Below are 19,262 nucleotides of genomic sequence, written 5' to 3'. Positions count from 1 at the left end.
TTCGCTGGGCCTAGTTATCAACCTCGCAAAGTCAAAGACCAAACCCACGCAAGATATAGAGTTCATAGGGGCACGCATAAACTCTATTGCATCAAGAGTATACCTGCCTGACTCCCGCTTCCGTGCCATCAACTCCCTGGTGCAAGTCATGACGTACAGCCCCGCGGTGCCGGTCCTAACGTGCCTGCAACTGTTGGGGCACATGGCGGCAGCGACATTTGTGGTACAGAATGCCAGGTTACACATGCGAAGCCTGCAGCATTGGCTGGCGAGTGTTTACAAACCGGCATCCCACACTGTCCACAGGGTAGTGTCGCCCACGACAGAGGTGCGCAGATCCCTAGCGTGGTGGGAAAATCCCAAGAATCTGCTAGCGGGGGTGCCCTTCCACCAACCACAAATTTCTATTTTTCTTACTACCGACGCCTCCCACATAGGATGGGGAGCGCACGTTGGCAGCAAGGTGACGCAAGGGCTATGGTCCCCTATGGAACAGACACTGCACATAAACATACTGGAGCTCAGAGCAGTGTTCACTGTGTGCAGACATTTTCGGAAATACCTGCATGGCAAAGTAGTCGGGATCAATACCGACAATACCTCCACTATGTTGTACATCAATCGACAAGGAGGGGCATGATCCCGTGCGTTATGCATGGAAGCAGTCCGATTGTGGAACTGGTGCATCGCCAACAACGTAACGTTGAAAGCCTTGTACTTGCCGGGCACCCACAACGTGAAGGCAGATCAGCTGAGCAGGCACTTCACACTCACTCACGAATGGCAGATCCGCTCCGACCTGGTACAGCGCATATTTCGTACATGGGGGTTTCCCCAAGTCGATTTGTTTGCCACCCAGTACAACAAGAAGTGTCCCCAGTACTGCTCCAGAGCAGGAATAGGGCGGGGTCCCTGGGGGACGCATTCATGATTTCATGGAAGGGCCCTCTACTCTACGCGTTTCCCCCCACAACGCTTATCCACAAGGTTCTGCAGAAAGCCAGAAGGGAGAGAGCTCTCATGATACTCATAGTTCCAACTTGGGACTGGCAACAATGGTTTCCCTTGCTTCTGCGCATGTTGGATTGTCCACCACTCCCCCTACTGATGGCTCCGGACTTACTCACGCAGGCTCAGGGGTCCATAGTGCACCCACACCTTCAAGGACAACGCCTACAAGCATGGTTAATCCATGGCTCAGCGCCTTAGAGAGCATGTGTACGGAGGGAGTACGACAAGTCTTGGAGTGTAGCCGAAGGACCTGCGCCAGGAGGACTTATGAACAGAAATGGACACGCTTTACAGCCTGGTGTTCTGCCAAACAGTTAGCTCCCCTTGACATTCCTATAACCATAACACTAGAATACCTATTGGACCTCAAATGAGACAGGCTTTCTCTATCCTCGATAAAGGTCCACCTCGCTGCTATATCAGCTTTTCGGCATATAGAGGAAGGGCCCACTGTATTTGCCCACCCTATCGTCACAAGGTTCTTGAAGGGGCTGGTAAACCTGTACCCCCCTCGAAAACTGCTACCACCATCGTGGAGTTTGGACTTGGTGCTCAGCACGCTATCGGGACCGCCCTTCGAACCATTAGCCACGGTACCCCTCCGACTCCTTACTATGAAAACAACCTTCCTTCTTGTGATTACGTCAGCCCGCAGGGTGAGCGAGCTTGCAGCAGTGATGGCAACGCCGCCCTGCACAATATTCTCAAAGGAGGCGGTAACCTTACGGTTACACCCGGCCTTCGTTCCAAAAGTTTCCTCGGAGTTCCATCTTAACGAACCAATAGTTTTACCTTCGTTTTACCCGAAGCCTCACAGCTCCAGCAAGGAGGCATGCCTACATCTCCTAGATGTGAGAAGGGCATTGGCCTTTTACATAGACAGAACTAAGTCCTTCCGGAAAACGGACAGGCTTCTGGTGTCTCTCGCTCCCAGGTCAAAAGGGGAAGGCCTCTCTTCCCAGAGAATTTCAAAGCACATTGTGTCCTGTATAAAAATGTGCTACGAGCTTCGAAAGACCCCTTTGCTGGCCCCGCCTAGGGCTCACTCCACCAGGGCGGTGGCAGCATCAACAGCCTTCTTCAAGGGAATCGCATTAAAAGACATCTGTAGAGCGGCGACCTGGTCATCCTACGACACCTTCGCCAAGCATTACGCCCTGCATCGGGTACTCGAGGAGGATACCCATCTGTCGACAGCAGTCCTCTTGGGGGCAAGCTGCACATGAATCGATTACCCACCTCCTTACTTGGGTTACTGCTGGGTAGTCACCTATTGTGGAGCACCCACGGGGACCACTCGAAGAAGAAAGAGAAGTTACTCACCTGTAGTAACGATGGTTCTTTGAGATGTGTCCCCGTGGGTGCTCCACCACCCGCCCATCCTCCCTGCTTCGGATCTCTGTCTGGTGTTTTTCAGGAGCATTCGAGGCGGTTGGTCAAGGAACTGGTGGGGACCGGATCGCGCACATGACCGAGGGTGCGCAAGGGAGCGGCGCGCGTCGGCGCATGCGCGATCCAATAGAAACTGCTAGAAGAATTCCGATCTGCGGTGCCGGGCGAGCCCGACACCTATTGTGGAGCACCCACGGGAACACACGTCGAAGAACCATTGTTACTACAGGTGAGTAAGTTCTCTTTTCCCTTCCTGCTAGCTAAGTGAGATGTTTCTTTCACACAAGCAATGAAGGATTTTAAACCTCCAGCACTATATTAAGGGGATAGGTGAATGTACTTCACACAGCATGAATCAATCCCTCAAAACACAATTCAAAACTTTCTTTAGGGTTTGAGAAACTTCAGCTAGCTTTAGCTACTGTTTGTGATGTTAATATTTTATCATCCACAAGTGTTGCAGTACTTTGTGATTCTGGGCAGCTCTGAAAAAGATATAATACCACAAGACTGGTTTATTCCATCAGGAGTTCCTAGCTAGCAGGACATACACATAGCTCGTGAATGAACCTGGTCTCAGCAGTCTTCCTATCAGTTTCTGGACCTAAGAGATGCAGACAAGTTTCTGGAGCAGCAATATAAATGCCTAGGAATACATGCTGCCTTTTGTGACTTATTGCTGCTATGAAATGCAGCCATAAGAATATATGGTGAGAAATAAGTAAATAAAGTTTCCAAGTCTTGTGATCTGATTACAAATCCCATCATTACAGCTGGTTGGATATTTTCCATCAGAATGACTGTTTGACAAAAAAAAAATGCTGCTTTCACAACATCAGAATATTCCATGCACAGCATTTTTGATTTTCCATAATGCAAATGAGAATGAAATGTGTTGTTCTAAGTTCCTTCAACATGAATTGAAACCTTTCAGTTTGTTAAACCACAGCAAAACATGGTTTCAAGTCAATTCAACATTAAACTGCATCAGCATAAGGTGTTGTGGTGCCTTTGGGTGTTGTAAATTGAATGCTTTCGGCTGCCATTCTTTTCTGTGGCTCCCTGGCTGGTCTACATCTTCCACAATGCACCTCAGTATCATTTAATTGGGCCATGTATGCATCATGGGGTACATAGTCCAGAATGAGGCAAGGTCAGTTGAATGCCGATAGTTTTCCAATGCCCTTTTCCCCAATTCCTTCCTCCCAACAGGCAGACAGGTTCTCCCAAGACTGAAACAGTTGCCAGGGAAAGAATCTCAGCACAAAGAAGCATGAAATGTGTCCCTCCCCTGAGACACACACAAGTGAGTGTAGAAACAGGGAGGACACAAAACATGAGTAGAGCTCTTTTGCAGGCATGCTCACAGCTGAGTTACGCTAACATGGCTGCTCAGATGTAGGTGCCCATCACCTGAGTTAGACACTCTGAGGCCAAATGAACAGTGCTTTGCAACAGTATAACTGATCTGGTTTAAAAAAACATTTAAAAGATACAGAGGCAGCTGCGATTGATTGAAAACATTTCAACATTTCTGAATCAGAATTATTTGGGAATGTTCAAGTTAGAAAAAGTTTGATTATTATTTTAGTATGTCTCAAAATGAGACAGAACCAAATACAGAAATATTGGACTTTTCAGTGGAACACAAGTTCTGACTTTTTGTTTTTTTCTGCTCTTAATGTTGGCTCTTTTTCTGAGACCCCAATCCCTAAGATCAGAGAGGGAGCCGTGTTAGTCTGTATCTTCGAGAACAACAAGAAGTCCTGTGGCACCTTATAGACTAGCAGATATTTTGGAGCATAAGCGTTCGTGGGCAAAGACCCACTTCATCAGGTGCATGAGTCGGGGGGGTGGTTTCAGAGGGGTGTTTAAAGAGTGGGGTCCCAGTAAAAGGGAGGGCCAGAGCTGACAAGGTCTATTCAGTCAGGGTGGAAAAGGCCCTTTATCAGTAGTATGTATGAAGAGAGGAAAAAACAGGTCAAATAAGACCGGGGGGATATGGCCCATCTGACGAAGTGGGTCTTTGCCCACGAAAGCTTATGCTCCAAAATATCTGTTAGCGTATAAGGTGCCGCAGGACTTCTTGTTGTTCTCAATCCCTAAGATAGCGTGTCTATGGGAAAAATCTCAGCTTTCATTTTGAAACTAAGTTTCTAGGCCTCATAGCTTGAAGAATAGCTTTAAATGGGATCCAACCATATTCTAAAGGCCCAGAAATCAGAAGAAAAATAAAACAATCACCAAACACATTATTCTTTTGTCATCCAGTTTCCTGATTTTTGGGTTTGGGACATCAGATTTTCGAATGTTTCAGGTTGGCAATGTTGATTAAATATAGCAAAGCCATTAGGCCTGGAATGTTTTCTGGAGCATTAATAATATGTGAGTGCTTATATAGTGCTTTTCATATTTAATATATTGGACAAAAGTTAGCTGTTTTTGCCTCACCAATGTGAGTGAAGGAGGTAAATATCATTACCTCTGTTTTATACATAGGGTAGCTAAGATCCAGAGTGGTTGAGTGACTCTTTTAATGCCACTGAAGATTAAGGGGTGATTGAGTGTGGAAACTAAAATAAGAATTCAGGAGATTGGAGCTTCCTGTTCTTTGCTTGGATCGTTAGACCACTTAGTATGGGAGCTCCTATAATTCAAGTTCCTGATGGAGTTCATGACGTTCAACTATCTTCTCCCCCAGCCCACAAATACACCTTCTCTCCCTCCTGTGTTTCACAGGCTGTGCTCCGTGGGAGCAGGGGTTGGGTTGGGGGATGCTTGTCTAATGTTTCCAACTGGCAAAAGACTAAGAACAGGGTTTGGTTTTAAACTCCAAGCTTGGTGCATAAAAGAGGACAATGTCCCTTGAATCCTTTATCATCCTTGTAATTCCCTCAAAATTAATCACAGCCATGTTCAGCAACCAGTTACTGGAGCAATAACTGCTCTTGGCTTCACTGTGGGCCATTAGCTAGCAAAAATAGTTGCTAGCCTCTAATAGCAACCACTTGCTCAGGGATTAATTAATGTTATTGCTGGATTTGCTTTCCAGAAGCAAGATTATAGAGATGAAAACTCACGTGGCCTTGAGCCACTCTGTTTTCTTCCCCCTTCTCCTCTTCCACCCATCACTGTCCCTTTAGACCTGTTGCCTGATCTGGGGCTCTTGCACTCTATCACATATCAATAATTAATCTTCATTATCCATGGATATTAAGCACATTGGAATCGCTTTAGCTAAATAGAATCATCTCTGCATTCAACAAGAACCAGTTTCACATCTTGTTTCCCTTTCCTTGACCCATCGGCATCAGCAGAACTCTCTCTCTCACATACCCCGAAGGGTATGCATACCACCAGTTGAGAAATATGGTACTGAGGTTATCTAAGGTCTTGAAACAAGTTCTGTTCAACCTTTCCAGATTGCTTTCTCTTTTCAGGAGTCAGATTTGTGTTGCATATCACCAACCTACATCTCACTTAAAAACTACTTACAGAAACATGCAAAAAGTGCACAGAAGACTACTGCGAAATATTCTACCCTCTTATTATCAAATAAATGAACTGGAATAGAAATATTGTACTTACATTTCAGCGGAAGGCATATGAAGCAGTAGAAACAAATCATTGCCTGAATGAACTTTTAGGGGCTGCTCAGGGTATTTTATGTAGGTGAGCAGCCAAGAAAGGAGCTGATTGACCAAGTCTTGGATCTGTGTGATGTTCATAGGACTTAAAAGCAGGCAGACCTTCAGACTTCTCCTTCAGGCCTGGAAATTGGGTTCTACAAGCATCTGAAAGACCAGGGCAGCTTCTTCACTCCTGGAAAGCTAATGCATGTGGTTGGCATCTGGAGGCATTGTTCTCCCTGTCAAAAGGAGATACCTGTTACAGCAGCACCCAAAGCCTCAGTCAAGCCTGGGGTCCCATTGTGCTAGGTGCTGTATGTACAGATAGTAAGAGTCAATCCCTGCCTTGCAAAGAGTTTACAAACCAAGCAGAGAAAGGGTTAACTTTCCCGTTGTAAAGAAGAGAATCTGAAGCAGAGGGATTAGGCTACATGAGAACTACCACAGAATATTACCCCACTCAGGGTCAATCTTCTGGGGTTTGATTCTGTGTGTCTAGTATAGACACACAAACTTAACCTATCAGGGGTCACAAGACACGAAGAGTAAGGGAGGTCGAAGGGAGAAACTCTCCCATTGACCTTGCCCCATAGAGACAGGCAATCTAGCCAAGTGCAGATATGTCGATTTTAGCTATGTAATTTGTTTAGCTAGAATTGCGTATCAGGAATCGCCTTTTTTAGTCAAGTATAGACATAGGCTTAGTGATTTGCCCAGTTTCACATAAAGGGTCTGTGACAGAGCTGGGAATCGGACCCAGCATGGCTTAGTGCCTTTGTCAAACTTTATCCACAAATTCTGCCTTTTCTTTACTAGTAGTGGTACATCTAACTACCAGATCTGAACAGTACTGAGAAGACACAGTCAGCAACACACTGGCATGCTTAGTGTATCACAATTATCAACTGAAATCCAGTCCTCCACAAAAGGTAAAGCAAGAGGGAGTGAAAAAAATAGATGGAGAAATAGCTGAATTTCTAATTAAAAATGGTAGTGTTTTCTGACTCTGTTTGGTTTGGGTTTTTTTTTTTTTTTTGGTCTTATTCTTTTCATTTTGGTGGCAAAGAATTGAATTCTCCACTGTCATGTACTGGAAGTGAGCATAAGTTATTTCTGACCATTTGCTGTTGCTACAGATTTTTCTGCTACATCACCACCTTTTCGATGACTCCAGAAGCAAGTGAGGTTATCTCTTTATCTCTGGGGGTCTCTCTTCTTCTCAGCACTCTCGCTGTAGAAGGATAAACTGGGCCCATTATTAATAAAGGTGGAAAGAAAACTGCCAGTGACAGCTGACCCCTGACATTTTCCAGGCATAACTCTACATCAACAAGGAAACAGAAATTTAGGTGATTGCCCAGCCTTATTCAAACCTTTTTGCTCTGGAAATCTGCAGGAGACTCTTACTACTAACTAGCTTTGATCAGATAATGAATACCCGAAGCATAAATGTTCTTAGAATTTCTGCTCCATCGCACAGCTAGTGCTAAATTCTGAGACTTATAAAATATTATTAATATTAATCACTCACTATTTACATTTTCATATTAGCTTCTTTGTGCTTTTTGCCCCTCCTGCTCCCCATAGATATCTGCAAAGTGACCTCATTCTCTTTCTTCAAACCCCTCCTTAAAACCAGCCTTTGCTCTGATGCCCACAGAAAATTCTCACAGTTGTCTATCCTGCTGATCATCACTATGTCATGGTTTCCTTGTGCACCTCCATCTGGCTGTTTGTGGCAATCTGTTACCTCTGTTCTTGTATGAGATTGTAGACTCTTTGGGGCAAGACCGTCCTTTTGTTCAGTGCCTACCACAACTTGGTGTTCGTCCATAAGGGGCACGTTGGGCTTGAGTGGAATGCTAATATTAATAATATTGAAAAACTTGGATGGGTTTGGTTCAAGTTTCAAGGAAGGAGAAATATTTTCAATGTAAAGAGTGACTAAAAGGTCCCATCTGATGTGTCTTAATGCTCAGCTACATTGATGATGAGTGATGTAATGAAACCCATAGATGGACTGATTTTGCCCATACCTGCCAGATACGTTGGTTTAATCAAGGGAGTAAATTTGTCCCTCCAACATGGCTTGGAGGGTTAGTACTGGTCTATAGGTCCTCTCACTTAAAGAACCCAGCTGGGGCTGCTGAGATGGGAATTCACAGCTATATGATAGCTGTTTAGTGAAATGTACAATGAGCTGGTAGGTTTCTGTTTGGTCCTTAGCAAGCTGATGGCCATATTATTCAAAGCATCATTAAACCTGGCTCCAACAGGCTAAGGTATGCACAGGCAGAGAGTCTAAATCACCCTGTAAAACTCCAAGAGTTTGTGCATCCCAGCTCCAAGTCCAGGACGTGATGTCTGGGCTTTTCAGGGGAAGCTTGCACTGCTATCTCCGACCATGTAACTCTGTAGACGCTCAACAAAAAAATTGAATCTCCAGGGTTGTTAATTTGGTGTCATCTCCTATCATTAACTGATCGTCTAATTGTTTAATTCTCTCATCCCTTACACCAAATAAATTCCACAGGAACTGGACTGACTTCAAAAAGGAGGGAGTTTTGCTTTGCACTGTTGTCAGTCATGGTGCAGGGAGGACTTACCTAGATCCCTGTAATTATGGCATCACCTTTCACAGGTCCAGTGGAGCATGTCCATCTGAATGCCCCCTTCGTTGCCATCAGGAATAAGGAAGTCAACCTTACTGCAGTGGTATGGCCAAGTCAACCGGGCACCGTTATCTACTTCTGGTGGTTTGGTAATAGCAGCAAGGTACATTTACATCATATTTTATTTACTTCATTGGTTCTGCGGGGCAGACTGCTGTTTGCGTAGCAGTGGAAACACACTGCTCTTGATTGTTTATTTCCCTCAGTCTAAAAACGGTTTGTTTATTTTCTGAACTTTGCCCATTGTGATTTATTTTCCCCTTCTGATGATGTTGCAGAAGTCATTACAGTTTTGCCACTGCTTATCATTGTGCTTGGCAGACCACTGTTATTACCAGAGTTTGCTTGCAACTTAACAAAATTATATACCACTCTATACCAGATAATGCCAGGTTTCAACACAGCATTTAACAGTGGCTGGTGTTCCAGTAACCGTCAGTGTTTCCATTATATACCAGTATACAGCATATAATGTTGGATTGCAACACAGTACTTTAAAGCTGCTGGATTTCAAATCACTACTGCTGTCTAGAAATTCAAGCTTGGCTTGCAATGAATTTTCCCTGCCTGCCCATGCTTATTGTTTGGAGCCATGAACACATGGTAGAGATACAAGTGAAACCTCTCTTAAACATACGGATTAGCAAAAATCTTTGCTTAGTATAAAGGGTCTCTTTATAAAAAGTTTGAATGAATTCTAATGGAGATTTTGGAGATCTTCCTAAAGGAATAATCCAGGAAATTGGCTGTTTGAGATGCTCTTTAATGCTTGTGAGATCTCTGGGCTACAATTTCAGGGGCTGCCCTCCATTTCATTTACGCAGATGTAAATTGCAAAAAGATGTAATGTGGTTGGAACTTTATGTCCAGCAGTAGGCATGAAGGTGTCACTTCAGTGTCTATGTCCCTGATTCACAAATACAGTCAGGAACTAAGCCTGTTTCCACTGCAAAAAAGTGTTTTTTTCTTTGAGATAGCTATACTCCCCACCTGGGACTGATCTGAACTAGCTACATCAAGGCATTTACTCATGTTCGCTATTGATGTAAAATCACATCTATTGTGGCTGTGACGACACAGCCTTAGACCCCAAGCAGTATAAATTGCAGGTCGAAAAACAGAGTCTGCAGTTATTTGCGCCTGTACAACTACAGGTCATGCTAAGGATGGGGTCTGGACATTTGAGCCTTTAAAAATAAGGATGGGAAGATGGCATTAAATAGCCAAAGATCTTGTCTCTGCTCTAACTGTTCTGCAAATTGTTTGCGGTCTCAGAAATGTAAGTGACTGGTTTCAAGTGGAATCCCTTGCCTGTCAGTGTAACCTCGAACCAGTAGATAGTAACATACAGGTCATGGTGAGAGATGCTTTACAAATGCATATACTAAAATAGTTAATGCTAGTAATACAGAAGATTGATCAGTCTCTTATCCTCTACATCCTCTGTGACTGAACTGACGTTGCCAACTCTGGCCCTCCACTTGACTGGGACTCCCTCCTTTTCATGAGCCTATAAATTTAGAGATTCCTCTGGAACCCCCACTCATGCATCTGATGAAGTGGGTCTTTGCCCATGAAACCTTATGCTCCAAAATATCTGTTACTCTATAAGGTGCCACAGGACTTCTTGTAGTTTTTGAAGATACAGACTAACGTGGCTACTCCTCTGATACTATTCTCTTATTGAGTCTTATTGGATTGTGTTAACAGAAATGGGGTTGGCTTTCTGAAGGACCCTTTCAACTGTGTCAACCCAGGGATTCAGAATTGCCTGCAGACCTTAATCTATTGCCATGGACCACTTGTTGCCTATATCCTTGCCCTGAAAGCAGGATATATTACAAATACACCCATACCCCAGAATCATGGTCTGTTGTGTTGCAGTGCTCAGTTTACAGATGGTACAGGGAATACAGAGAAACTCTGGTGAGTGGTAGTAAATTAGCAGAGCACTCTGAAAGCAGAGGGGTGGTGCAGATAATTGCAGTCTGAGCACAGCTCCTGTGCATTTGTTTAGGTCTTGCACAACAAAAGTTACAGGGATAATCATAGGGTGTTATAGGGAAGAAGGCAGACAATGGATGGTGGCTGCACTGTGGATTTTTGTATGCAGGGATCATGCATTTTCTGTCTCTTCCCAATGGAAATGGTGAATGTTTTACAATGGTGTCTCATCTTTTTTCTCTGTGGCTCATGGTGGCTCAACCATTGAGGGCTGGAGGGGCTTCAGCTAGACAATTCTGATGGCCAAATGGGAGCACACCTGACACAGATCAGAGTGGTTGCCCTACAGAGATCACTATGCATCTGAGAAAGCGAGTTTTTCCCACAAAGGCTTACGCCTAACTCAGGGTTAGTCTTTAAAGTGCTACAGGACTCTTTGTTGTATTTGCAGATACAGACTAACATGGCCATCCAGCTAAGACTTAGAAACATGGAACACTAGAACTGGAAGGGACATCAAAAGGTCATCACATACAGACCCCTGCACTCAGAGCAGGACCAAGCACCATCTAGATCATCCCTGACAGGTGTTCATCTATCTTGCTCTTAAATATCTCCAATGATGGAGATTCCACAACCCCCCTGGGCAATTTAGTCCAGTGCTCCCTCTTGGTACTATCCACAAGACTTGTAATGGAGAGGAGAAGCTCAGGAAGCTGTATAGAGACTGCAGAAGATGTGCACGACTCCTGTGGGACCTGGGATTGCAGCAGTGCCCCCCACCTCTGTTGCAGTAATGCCACCTCTTTAGCAACCCTTGCGTGGGAAGGGGCTTGGTCAGGTGGGACAGAATGGAGAGGAACAAGGGTTTATGTCCTCTCTGCAACACCAACCCATTCTAGGTCCATTGATATTCAAGCCTGAGCAGCATTACGTGGATCCTCTTGTGGGTACTACCAAAAGGAAGGCAGCCAATGGCAGCAAAATCAGTGGCAGTTCTGAGAAGCCACTTTGCATTGCTGAGTCTGTCTGGCTTGGAAACCACTACGTGCAGCAGGACTGCACTCTTCTCTCTGGCTCCAAGCTCCTGTTCCACTCTCCGGGTACAACATCTCCTCCCATCAGGCTTTCCAGAGTCTGTTGCGTGACAGCCTGCCCCTGCCAAGTCATGCAAATGTAACACTCGCACCTTCTGGATGTGGTTCCCTGTCCCATATCACGGCACCTAGACCACTTACAGAGAGAAAGAGTGAGTCTCCTCTACAGCCTGAGCTGAGAGCTGGCTGGCTATTAGCTCAAACCCTAATCTCTGGGGGGTCCCAGGTTTGGTTCCACCTGTCAGAGTTACATGAAGTCCTGTCACAGGTTATATTGGATCCTGCTCCAGTCCTCACTTAAGGTGCATAGTCGGTGGGTCAGGGGTCCCTGGCTCATTCAAGACAAAAAGGCTGCTTCGCTTAGGAACAAATCGGCTCAAAGTACATCTGTGGATTGAACCTGGGATTCACACCAGCTGTCTTAAGCTGCGTCTACACGTGCACGCTACTTCGAAGTAGCGGCAGTAACTTCAAAATAGCGCCCGTCGCGGCTACACGTGTTGGGCGCTGTTTCGAAGTTGAAATCGACGTTAGGCGGCGAGACGTCGAAGTCGCTAACCCCATGAGGGGATGGGAATAGCGCCCTACTTCGACGTTCAACATCGAAGTAGGGACGTGTAGACGATCCGCGTCCCGCAACATCGAAATAGCGGGGTCCTCCATGGAGGCCATCAGCTGGGGGGTTGAGAGATACTCTCTCTCCAGCCCTTGCGGGGCTCTGTGGTCACCGTGTCCAGCAGCCCTTAGCCCAGGGCTTCTGGCTGCTGCTGCTGCAGGTGGGGGTCCGTGCTGCATATACAGGGTCTGCAACTAGTTGTTGGCTCTGTGTATCTTGCACTGTTTAATGAAAGCGTGTCTGGGAGGGGCCCTTTAAGGGAGCGACTTGCTGTTCAGTCCGCCCCGTGACCCTGTCTGCAGCTGTGCCTGGCTCCCTTATTTCGATGTGTGCTACTTTGGCGTGTAGACGTTCCCTCGCTGCGCATATTTCGATGTTGGGCTGAGCAACGTCGAAGTTGAACATCGACGTTGCCGGCCCTGGAGGACGTGTAGACGTCTCTACTTCGAAATTAGCTATTTCGATGTAGCGTGCACGTGTAGACGTAGCCTTAGAGAGGAGGGTTCCTTGTACCTCCTTACACCAGCTGGTTCCCCTCCTAGGTAAGGAGACCATGTGTGAAAGCTAAGGAAGGACCCGTCATAGTCAGCTTGACCTTGACAACAAGGTTCCAGAGATGCCCCACTGCTTGCAAAAGCAGCTGAGAATTAGCCCATCCCTCCCCTGCTCTGGCCTCTGGCCATTTTTAGCCTCTTTCCACTGGAGAAGAGAGGAAGGTATAAGCAGGTTCTACCTCTGCAGCCATCCTCCACACAGCACATCCACCACTGTCTGTAGATCCAAGAGTGAATCTGAGCCACGTAAGTGTCATGAACCACTGCAGACATGTATTGTTCCCCCATGAGCACTGTGTATCATGTCTCACGGGCACCCTGGCAATTTTCTGCACCGTGGAGAAGGACGGAGTCCTGTTCATGCGTTATGTGACAATGGTGTGGAATGCAATGGGTGCAATAAATAGAAAGCTCTGATAAACACTACACACTGGATCCAGTCTGGAGTTCTAGCCACGCTGCTCCCATCATACCCACTGAGCCTCCCAAAGAGTACGTAAGCCAGTTGTGGGCAACCTTTGGACTATGGGCCACATGCAATCCACTGGGGCTCAACCTGTGGCCCATGGACCCCTGGCTACCCACATCCCCCATGTGCCTATCACGCAGTGGGGCACAGCAGTCCCACACTTCCTATGCCTACCCCACCCTCCCAGCACTTTCAGAGTGGCACAAATTGCCTGATTCATGTTTGTGTCCGCTCCTTCCCCTCCCTTCCAGAATGCCGTGAGTCAGCTATTCACCATGTTCCAGCTCTGGGAGGGATCGGAGGAGCGGATAAGTATGGGGTTTCAGTGCCCCAGTACGTGAGGAGTGTGGGGGTGAGGGGGACTCCCTGGGAGGGCGGCAGGCATCAGGCTCAGCCCCACCACTTTAACCAGAAAGAGCTGTTGTAATGAATTGCTGGTCTGCTGGTTTTGCAATATAACTAAAGGCCAGTTTGCTTGGATTAACACAGGTTTGGTTTAATAAATGTGTCCAGCTGCCTAATAGGTTTGTGCAAATGAACCTTACGTGCCTTGATTTAATTTAGAGTTAGTTCCTGGGCCTCAACGCTTCAATTAAATTGAAGGAACTGGCTGAATGTTACAACTCTGTGATGCAGGTGGAATCAGCCCTAATAATAGAATACCCAGCATGGGGATACAGAAGAAAAGGACAATTTTAAAAATAAGAGTGACTGGTGTTACCTTAGGATGGAATCATGGCCGGAAACCTCTAGGACAATTGCTAATGTTCCTTGGCTTGAGAACTGCCATGTTCTTCTGCTTCCACATAGCAAGTGTGTAGCTTATGAGGTATAAAATAGCGGTATAGAGCTAGAGTGGCTCCGACAAGTTCATCACGTTTTGTGTGAAGCTTGGCAAACCACCAGCTGTTGAGGCATGAGAGAAGGATACTGCATTCTGCAAATAGTGTCACCCCAGCTGTGGAGTTGCTAAATGTGCTCTAACTGGGTGTATCCAAGAGGAAGAGGATGCAGGTCTTCAATGGGAACATTTTAGGCTGAATTTCAGGAAGCATTTGCAATAGGAAGAGATGTACCTGGCTGCTGTTGAGGCTTGGTAAAGTAGGTTCCGGAAGGTCCATGATGTGTGTCCTGTGTAAACACAATAAGCCCTGGGGAGGAGTGCTGTATGAGCTGCTGGTGGGTTGGAGAAAATGGTGTCCCAGGGCAGTTCAATGTATCATTGCTGTGAAGCCAAAAGATGCTGTAACTGCTGCGTGGCTTGTGACCAGTCCTAGAATGGGGCTCTATCATCGTGGCTTGTGTTTGACTTTTTCAGCCCCTGATCACCCTAGAAAGCAGCGTCTCCTACATCTTCACCACTGAGGGGATGAATACCATCACCGTGCAGGTCTCTGCTGGCAGCGCCCTGCTCCAGGACACCAAGGACATTGCCATACATGGTATGTGCCACCAATTGCAAGCAAACCAAAAGCAAGGAGGCGGGCAGATTCCAAGAGTGTTCCCAAATCCAGCAGGGGAAAGCGGGCAGTCACTTCTCTACTGAAGCTCAGTATGGGACACATCTGAGTAACCTAGGATCTTGCATTATTGGTGTTTGGGGTATCTTCCAACTTCAGGCTGCAGGGCCTGTTGTCCAGTTGCCTCAATTGTAGAGAGACCAAAGAGCAGGTTTGATTGAGGGAGTGATTTGGTAAATCCCATTAACTAAATCCATCTAGCAAAGCTTCTTAGTTAAATTGCTGTTTCCCCTTCTCCAGGTCTGGGACTCCTCCATGGCCTGTTATCTCCCAAGTTACTGGGAGCTCCAAAAATTCAAGACACTAAGTTCAGATCCTCAAAGGTATTCATGTACCTATCACTTATGAAAGTGAAGGGGCAGCTGCTGAAGTCAATGGATGTTAGGCACATTAATACCTTTGAGGATCTAGGCCTAGGGCTTCACCATAAAGAAAACATAACTGTGAGCTCAAATCTGTATCACATGGGAATTCACAAAGCACTTACTAAACTTCCTTAGTTCCTGCTCACACTGACCTCTGTGCAAACCCCAGATTGGATTCATGGTACAGCATTTCCAAAGTTCTGGTCAGGAATATCAAGGGGATACTTCCAGGACATGACCTACTTCTTTCCCTGTTCCACCCGCTCTTTTCATTCCCCAGTTATCATCAGCTATCATCAGGAATATGGTCCTGCTTAAATAGCAAGGTTTTCAAATATATGCACTTCAGATGATTGAGGTTGCATTTAACAACCAGATGAATATGTGTTTATCAACTGTGCAGCTGTGAAAAATGCAGTGGCTTTTAATAATCTGCTCACATGATTTAATAGCACACAGTTATTATTAGCCTGTGCAAATAAATCTGTGTTTAATCAGCCTCATTTCGAGTGTGGTCAGAGGCACTGTAAATTTCTGGGAAACCGTAGCCTTTGGAACTGGAAAATAACTTGCAGAAAACAAATCCAACAGAGCTTTAACACGTGCTGAGAATCTGCAACCCACAGGACAGAATATGTTAGAGCAGTGGTTTTCAGTCAGTGTGCTGTGATGCACTCGTGTGCCATGAGAACTATCCATGTGTGTCGTAGAATTTTGTCAATTTCCAGAGCCACTGTGCAGGGTGCAGGGAAGGGATGACTGACAACCCTGCACCAGCTGGGGCTCAAGCTGCAAGCCTGCCTGAGTACCAGCTGGTGCGGGGTTCATCAATCCCTTGCCCCCCACCGGCCACACACACAGTGGTTCTTTGCAGAGCCACCCTGAGGGGAAATGCTGAACCCGCAGGACCCCATTTGTGATGGGAGGCAGCTGAAATGCTGCTTCCCAGCCCGAATGAGATGGCAGGGAGTCCGCCCCCACTCCTTGCTGTGGCAAGGAGAAGACATAGAAGGGGGAGCTTGTTAGAGCTGGGGCATGGTTTAAATGCCACATCCTGGCTCCAATGGGCTGATGGGGAGGGGAACTTGCTTTCAGTGATTACTCGTTTACTAAACATCCCTAGCATAGTGTTGAGCAGAATTCAAAAATGTCTAAGATGGTGTATTCTGTGGTGGATTTGAAACATTAATGCGTTTGATCATTGTTTAGCTTGCTTTCTGCACTACTATGTACTAGAACCTTTCTAGTAAGACTGTAACCATCAGTAAGAAAATGTGACTTTTATGAGCAATCAGTTCAGCTGAAAAAAATGGGTGTGCCATGGAATTGTTTGTCTCATTGAAATGTGGTGTGTTATTGAAAGGGTTGGGAACCACTATGTTAAAAATGTTCCTTTCTGCCCAGTCGACAAAGGATATGAGACCTTTTGAGTGGTATCTCACAAAGTGGAGCTCAAAGTCACACTGTAGTGCTGGAAGTCACCAGTTTGATCCCTGACATGTCAGTTAGGTGGGAGGTGTTATATATGCACCTACCACTTGGTTTTGGATGGACGGCTGGAAATGCCACCCTATGCACATTAGCAAAGAGCAAAGCACAGGAGATTTGGAGGCTGGCTTGAGTTAAGCATGAGGGAGACTGGTTTTGTTCTGGGCAGGTCTATGCTTACAAAGCTGCAGTAGCACCCTTGCAGCAAAGATATCACTGTGCCACTGACTTCCTGGGGTATTAACCATTCATGGTGATGTTCCTGGAGAAAAGCAGATAATGCCGACTTTGGGAAAAAAACATTATTATCTACACTTCAGCTGGGGTTACTACTCTGAGACTGATCAACCAGCATTCCATTTAGTAGGTCTAATGAAGACCTGCCAAACTGACTTCAGGTCACTCTCCTTTTGACCCCATTACTTTACCCCAGATGAAAAGAGTAAGGTTGGTCAATGGAAGACTTTCTCCTGATGACCCCCCCATGGTGTTGGCCCCACAGTAACTCAACCTAAGGCGCATTGACTCCAGCAATAATATTCATGTACCTGGAGTTGCATACCATAGGTCAACTTTCTTCGGTAGCCTAGACATAGAGTATGTCTTCACTACCCAGAAGATGGACCTGTTCAGGGGTTCTGGTATTTGTGCACCTAGTGGAGACCTGCAAAATTGAACTACCAGGGTCGACAATTAACCACTGTACTCCTCAATCTTGCCAGGAGTAAGGGAGCTCAATGGGAGTTTTTCAGGTTTCTCCTGTCAACCTCCCTCTCTGAGGATGGCCAGATAAGACAATTGTAGGTAAGGCGATTCCAGCTAGGCAATTGCCATAGCTGGAATCGCATATCTACAATCGACTTTAAGGTGTAGTGTAGACCTGGCTATAAGCTTAGTGCAAGAGAACAGACACATGTTTAGGTTTTGGCTCCAAATTTCATCCTGGTTCTTCTTTATTATTTACTGGTGGCAGCTGTTAAAGTGGAAGGCCATAAGGTTAGACGTTCAAAGCACAAACCCAAAGCACCATGAAAGGACATTGTACCCACCCCACTCTTCTCTCTCTTTTTTGTCTTTTCTTTCCTTTTACCTTTCCTCTGCAAAGTACCGTGAGATGCTACTGGGATGAAAGGTTCTTTATAAGTGCAGTGTATTCTTCTGTCTGTGAATCTCTATCCTGCAGTGTGTTTCTCTATTTCTTTAGCTTTCAGATCCTTTGAGAAAAACAGCTACAGTCTTAATCCAAAACTACTCATGACAATGGGAGTCTTTTTCCTGAGCATTGTATCGGGACCTATGTACTGTCCAAGTATTATTATTATTCTCTCTCTATCCTCAGAGTATTTCCAGTCTCAGCTTTTGTCATTCTCCCCAAATCTGGATTACCACAATCCTGACATCCCCGAGTGGAGACAAGATATTAGCAAAGTAATCAAACGAGCACTAGTGCAGGTGAGTGCCTGGTTCCCATTTTCCTTCCTAAACAATGGGAAGGCAATTAAAATGCAGAGAATTTCATAGCCGAATAGCTAAAAAAAGAAAAGGATGGGAAAGAACAGCCATAATGAAGCCATCGTTTTGCAGTTGTCACCAGCAGCCTGTTAATGCGCTGAGCAATTGTCAAACAAAATGCATTAGGGGATTGGTGCTCAACATAATTACTACTATTAAAGTTTCTATAGCATTTTTCAGTCTTAAGTATCCCAAAGCACTGCACAAACTCAATATATTTGTAAAGTGGCTAATAGAATAAAATATTACTTATTTCCTGATTGCGGCATTAACTTAGGTGCAATATGTGGGCCAAAGAACCCGAGATAACCCTGACACTGCCCAATACTAAACTGTTTTAATCCCAAAATAGAGGGATTGGCATACAGAGTCGTCAGCCTTCTTGGGAAAAGCAGCATTAAATATCCTTTTGATATTTTATTAAAGAGACATAAAAGGAGGAAAAACAGTAAAAAGCATTGGAAAGGCAAAGTAGTAAGTGAAGCTTTTATTTTACTAGTGTCTGTTGCTCTCTTTCCCATTAGCTGGAGAAGGTATTTAGAAGCAACCCCCTCCTCCTATGTCTGATGGTTCCTTAGACGGAATTAAAGAGCCGTTTTCCAGAGGGAGAGAAGAAGATAGTTGAAATGGGCCAGACCTGTTTTTCCCCAAAGACAAAACAAGACAAACACACATAATAGAGGGAGAGAAAGGAACAGCCAAGACAGAAAAAGCAGCTTCCATCTCTGGTGTTGACTCTTATTTGAAAACTCACTGCTGGGAAAGGATCAGCTCAGCACATGGTCTTGTCAGCCACTCTGAGACCTGTTAAACTTGTACCATCATTGGGCTGTTTTGGGCATTGTTTTTAGCTGCTTCTTTGTGGCCAGTGGCTTCCAGACATTTTGCAAAATAGGGAGGTTTGGTGGATGGGGAAGAAGGAGAGAGATAGGAAAGAGAAGAAACAAGGAAAAGGGCACACGGAGCTGGAGAGGCATAAGGGCTCACATCCTA

At 45.5% G+C, this 19,262-nt stretch overlaps 1 protein-coding gene across 2 annotated transcripts in view; it reads left to right on the top strand.

Annotated features, from left to right (window-relative positions):
• SORCS3 (sortilin related VPS10 domain containing receptor 3) overlaps positions 1-19,262 on the top strand; it is a 477,486-nt gene that overhangs the window by 433,815 nt on the left and 24,409 nt on the right. For both annotated transcript variants that reach the window (XM_074999210.1, XM_074999212.1), the window contains exons 20-22: positions 8,674-8,807; positions 14,703-14,826; positions 18,097-18,209. In XM_074999210.1, coding sequence (XP_074855311.1) covers positions 8,674-8,807; positions 14,703-14,826; positions 18,097-18,209 — 371 coding nt within the window. The remainder of the gene's footprint in view (positions 1-8,673; positions 8,808-14,702; positions 14,827-18,096; positions 18,210-19,262) is intronic.

The sequence above is a fragment of the Carettochelys insculpta genome, chromosome 7 (genome assembly GCF_033958435.1).
Source record: "Carettochelys insculpta isolate YL-2023 chromosome 7, ASM3395843v1, whole genome shotgun sequence".
NCBI classification, from domain to species: Eukaryota; Metazoa; Chordata; order Testudines; family Carettochelyidae; genus Carettochelys; species Carettochelys insculpta.
The sequence above is the reverse complement of the archived record's forward strand: the minus strand, read 5'-3'. Positions and strand labels throughout refer to the sequence as shown.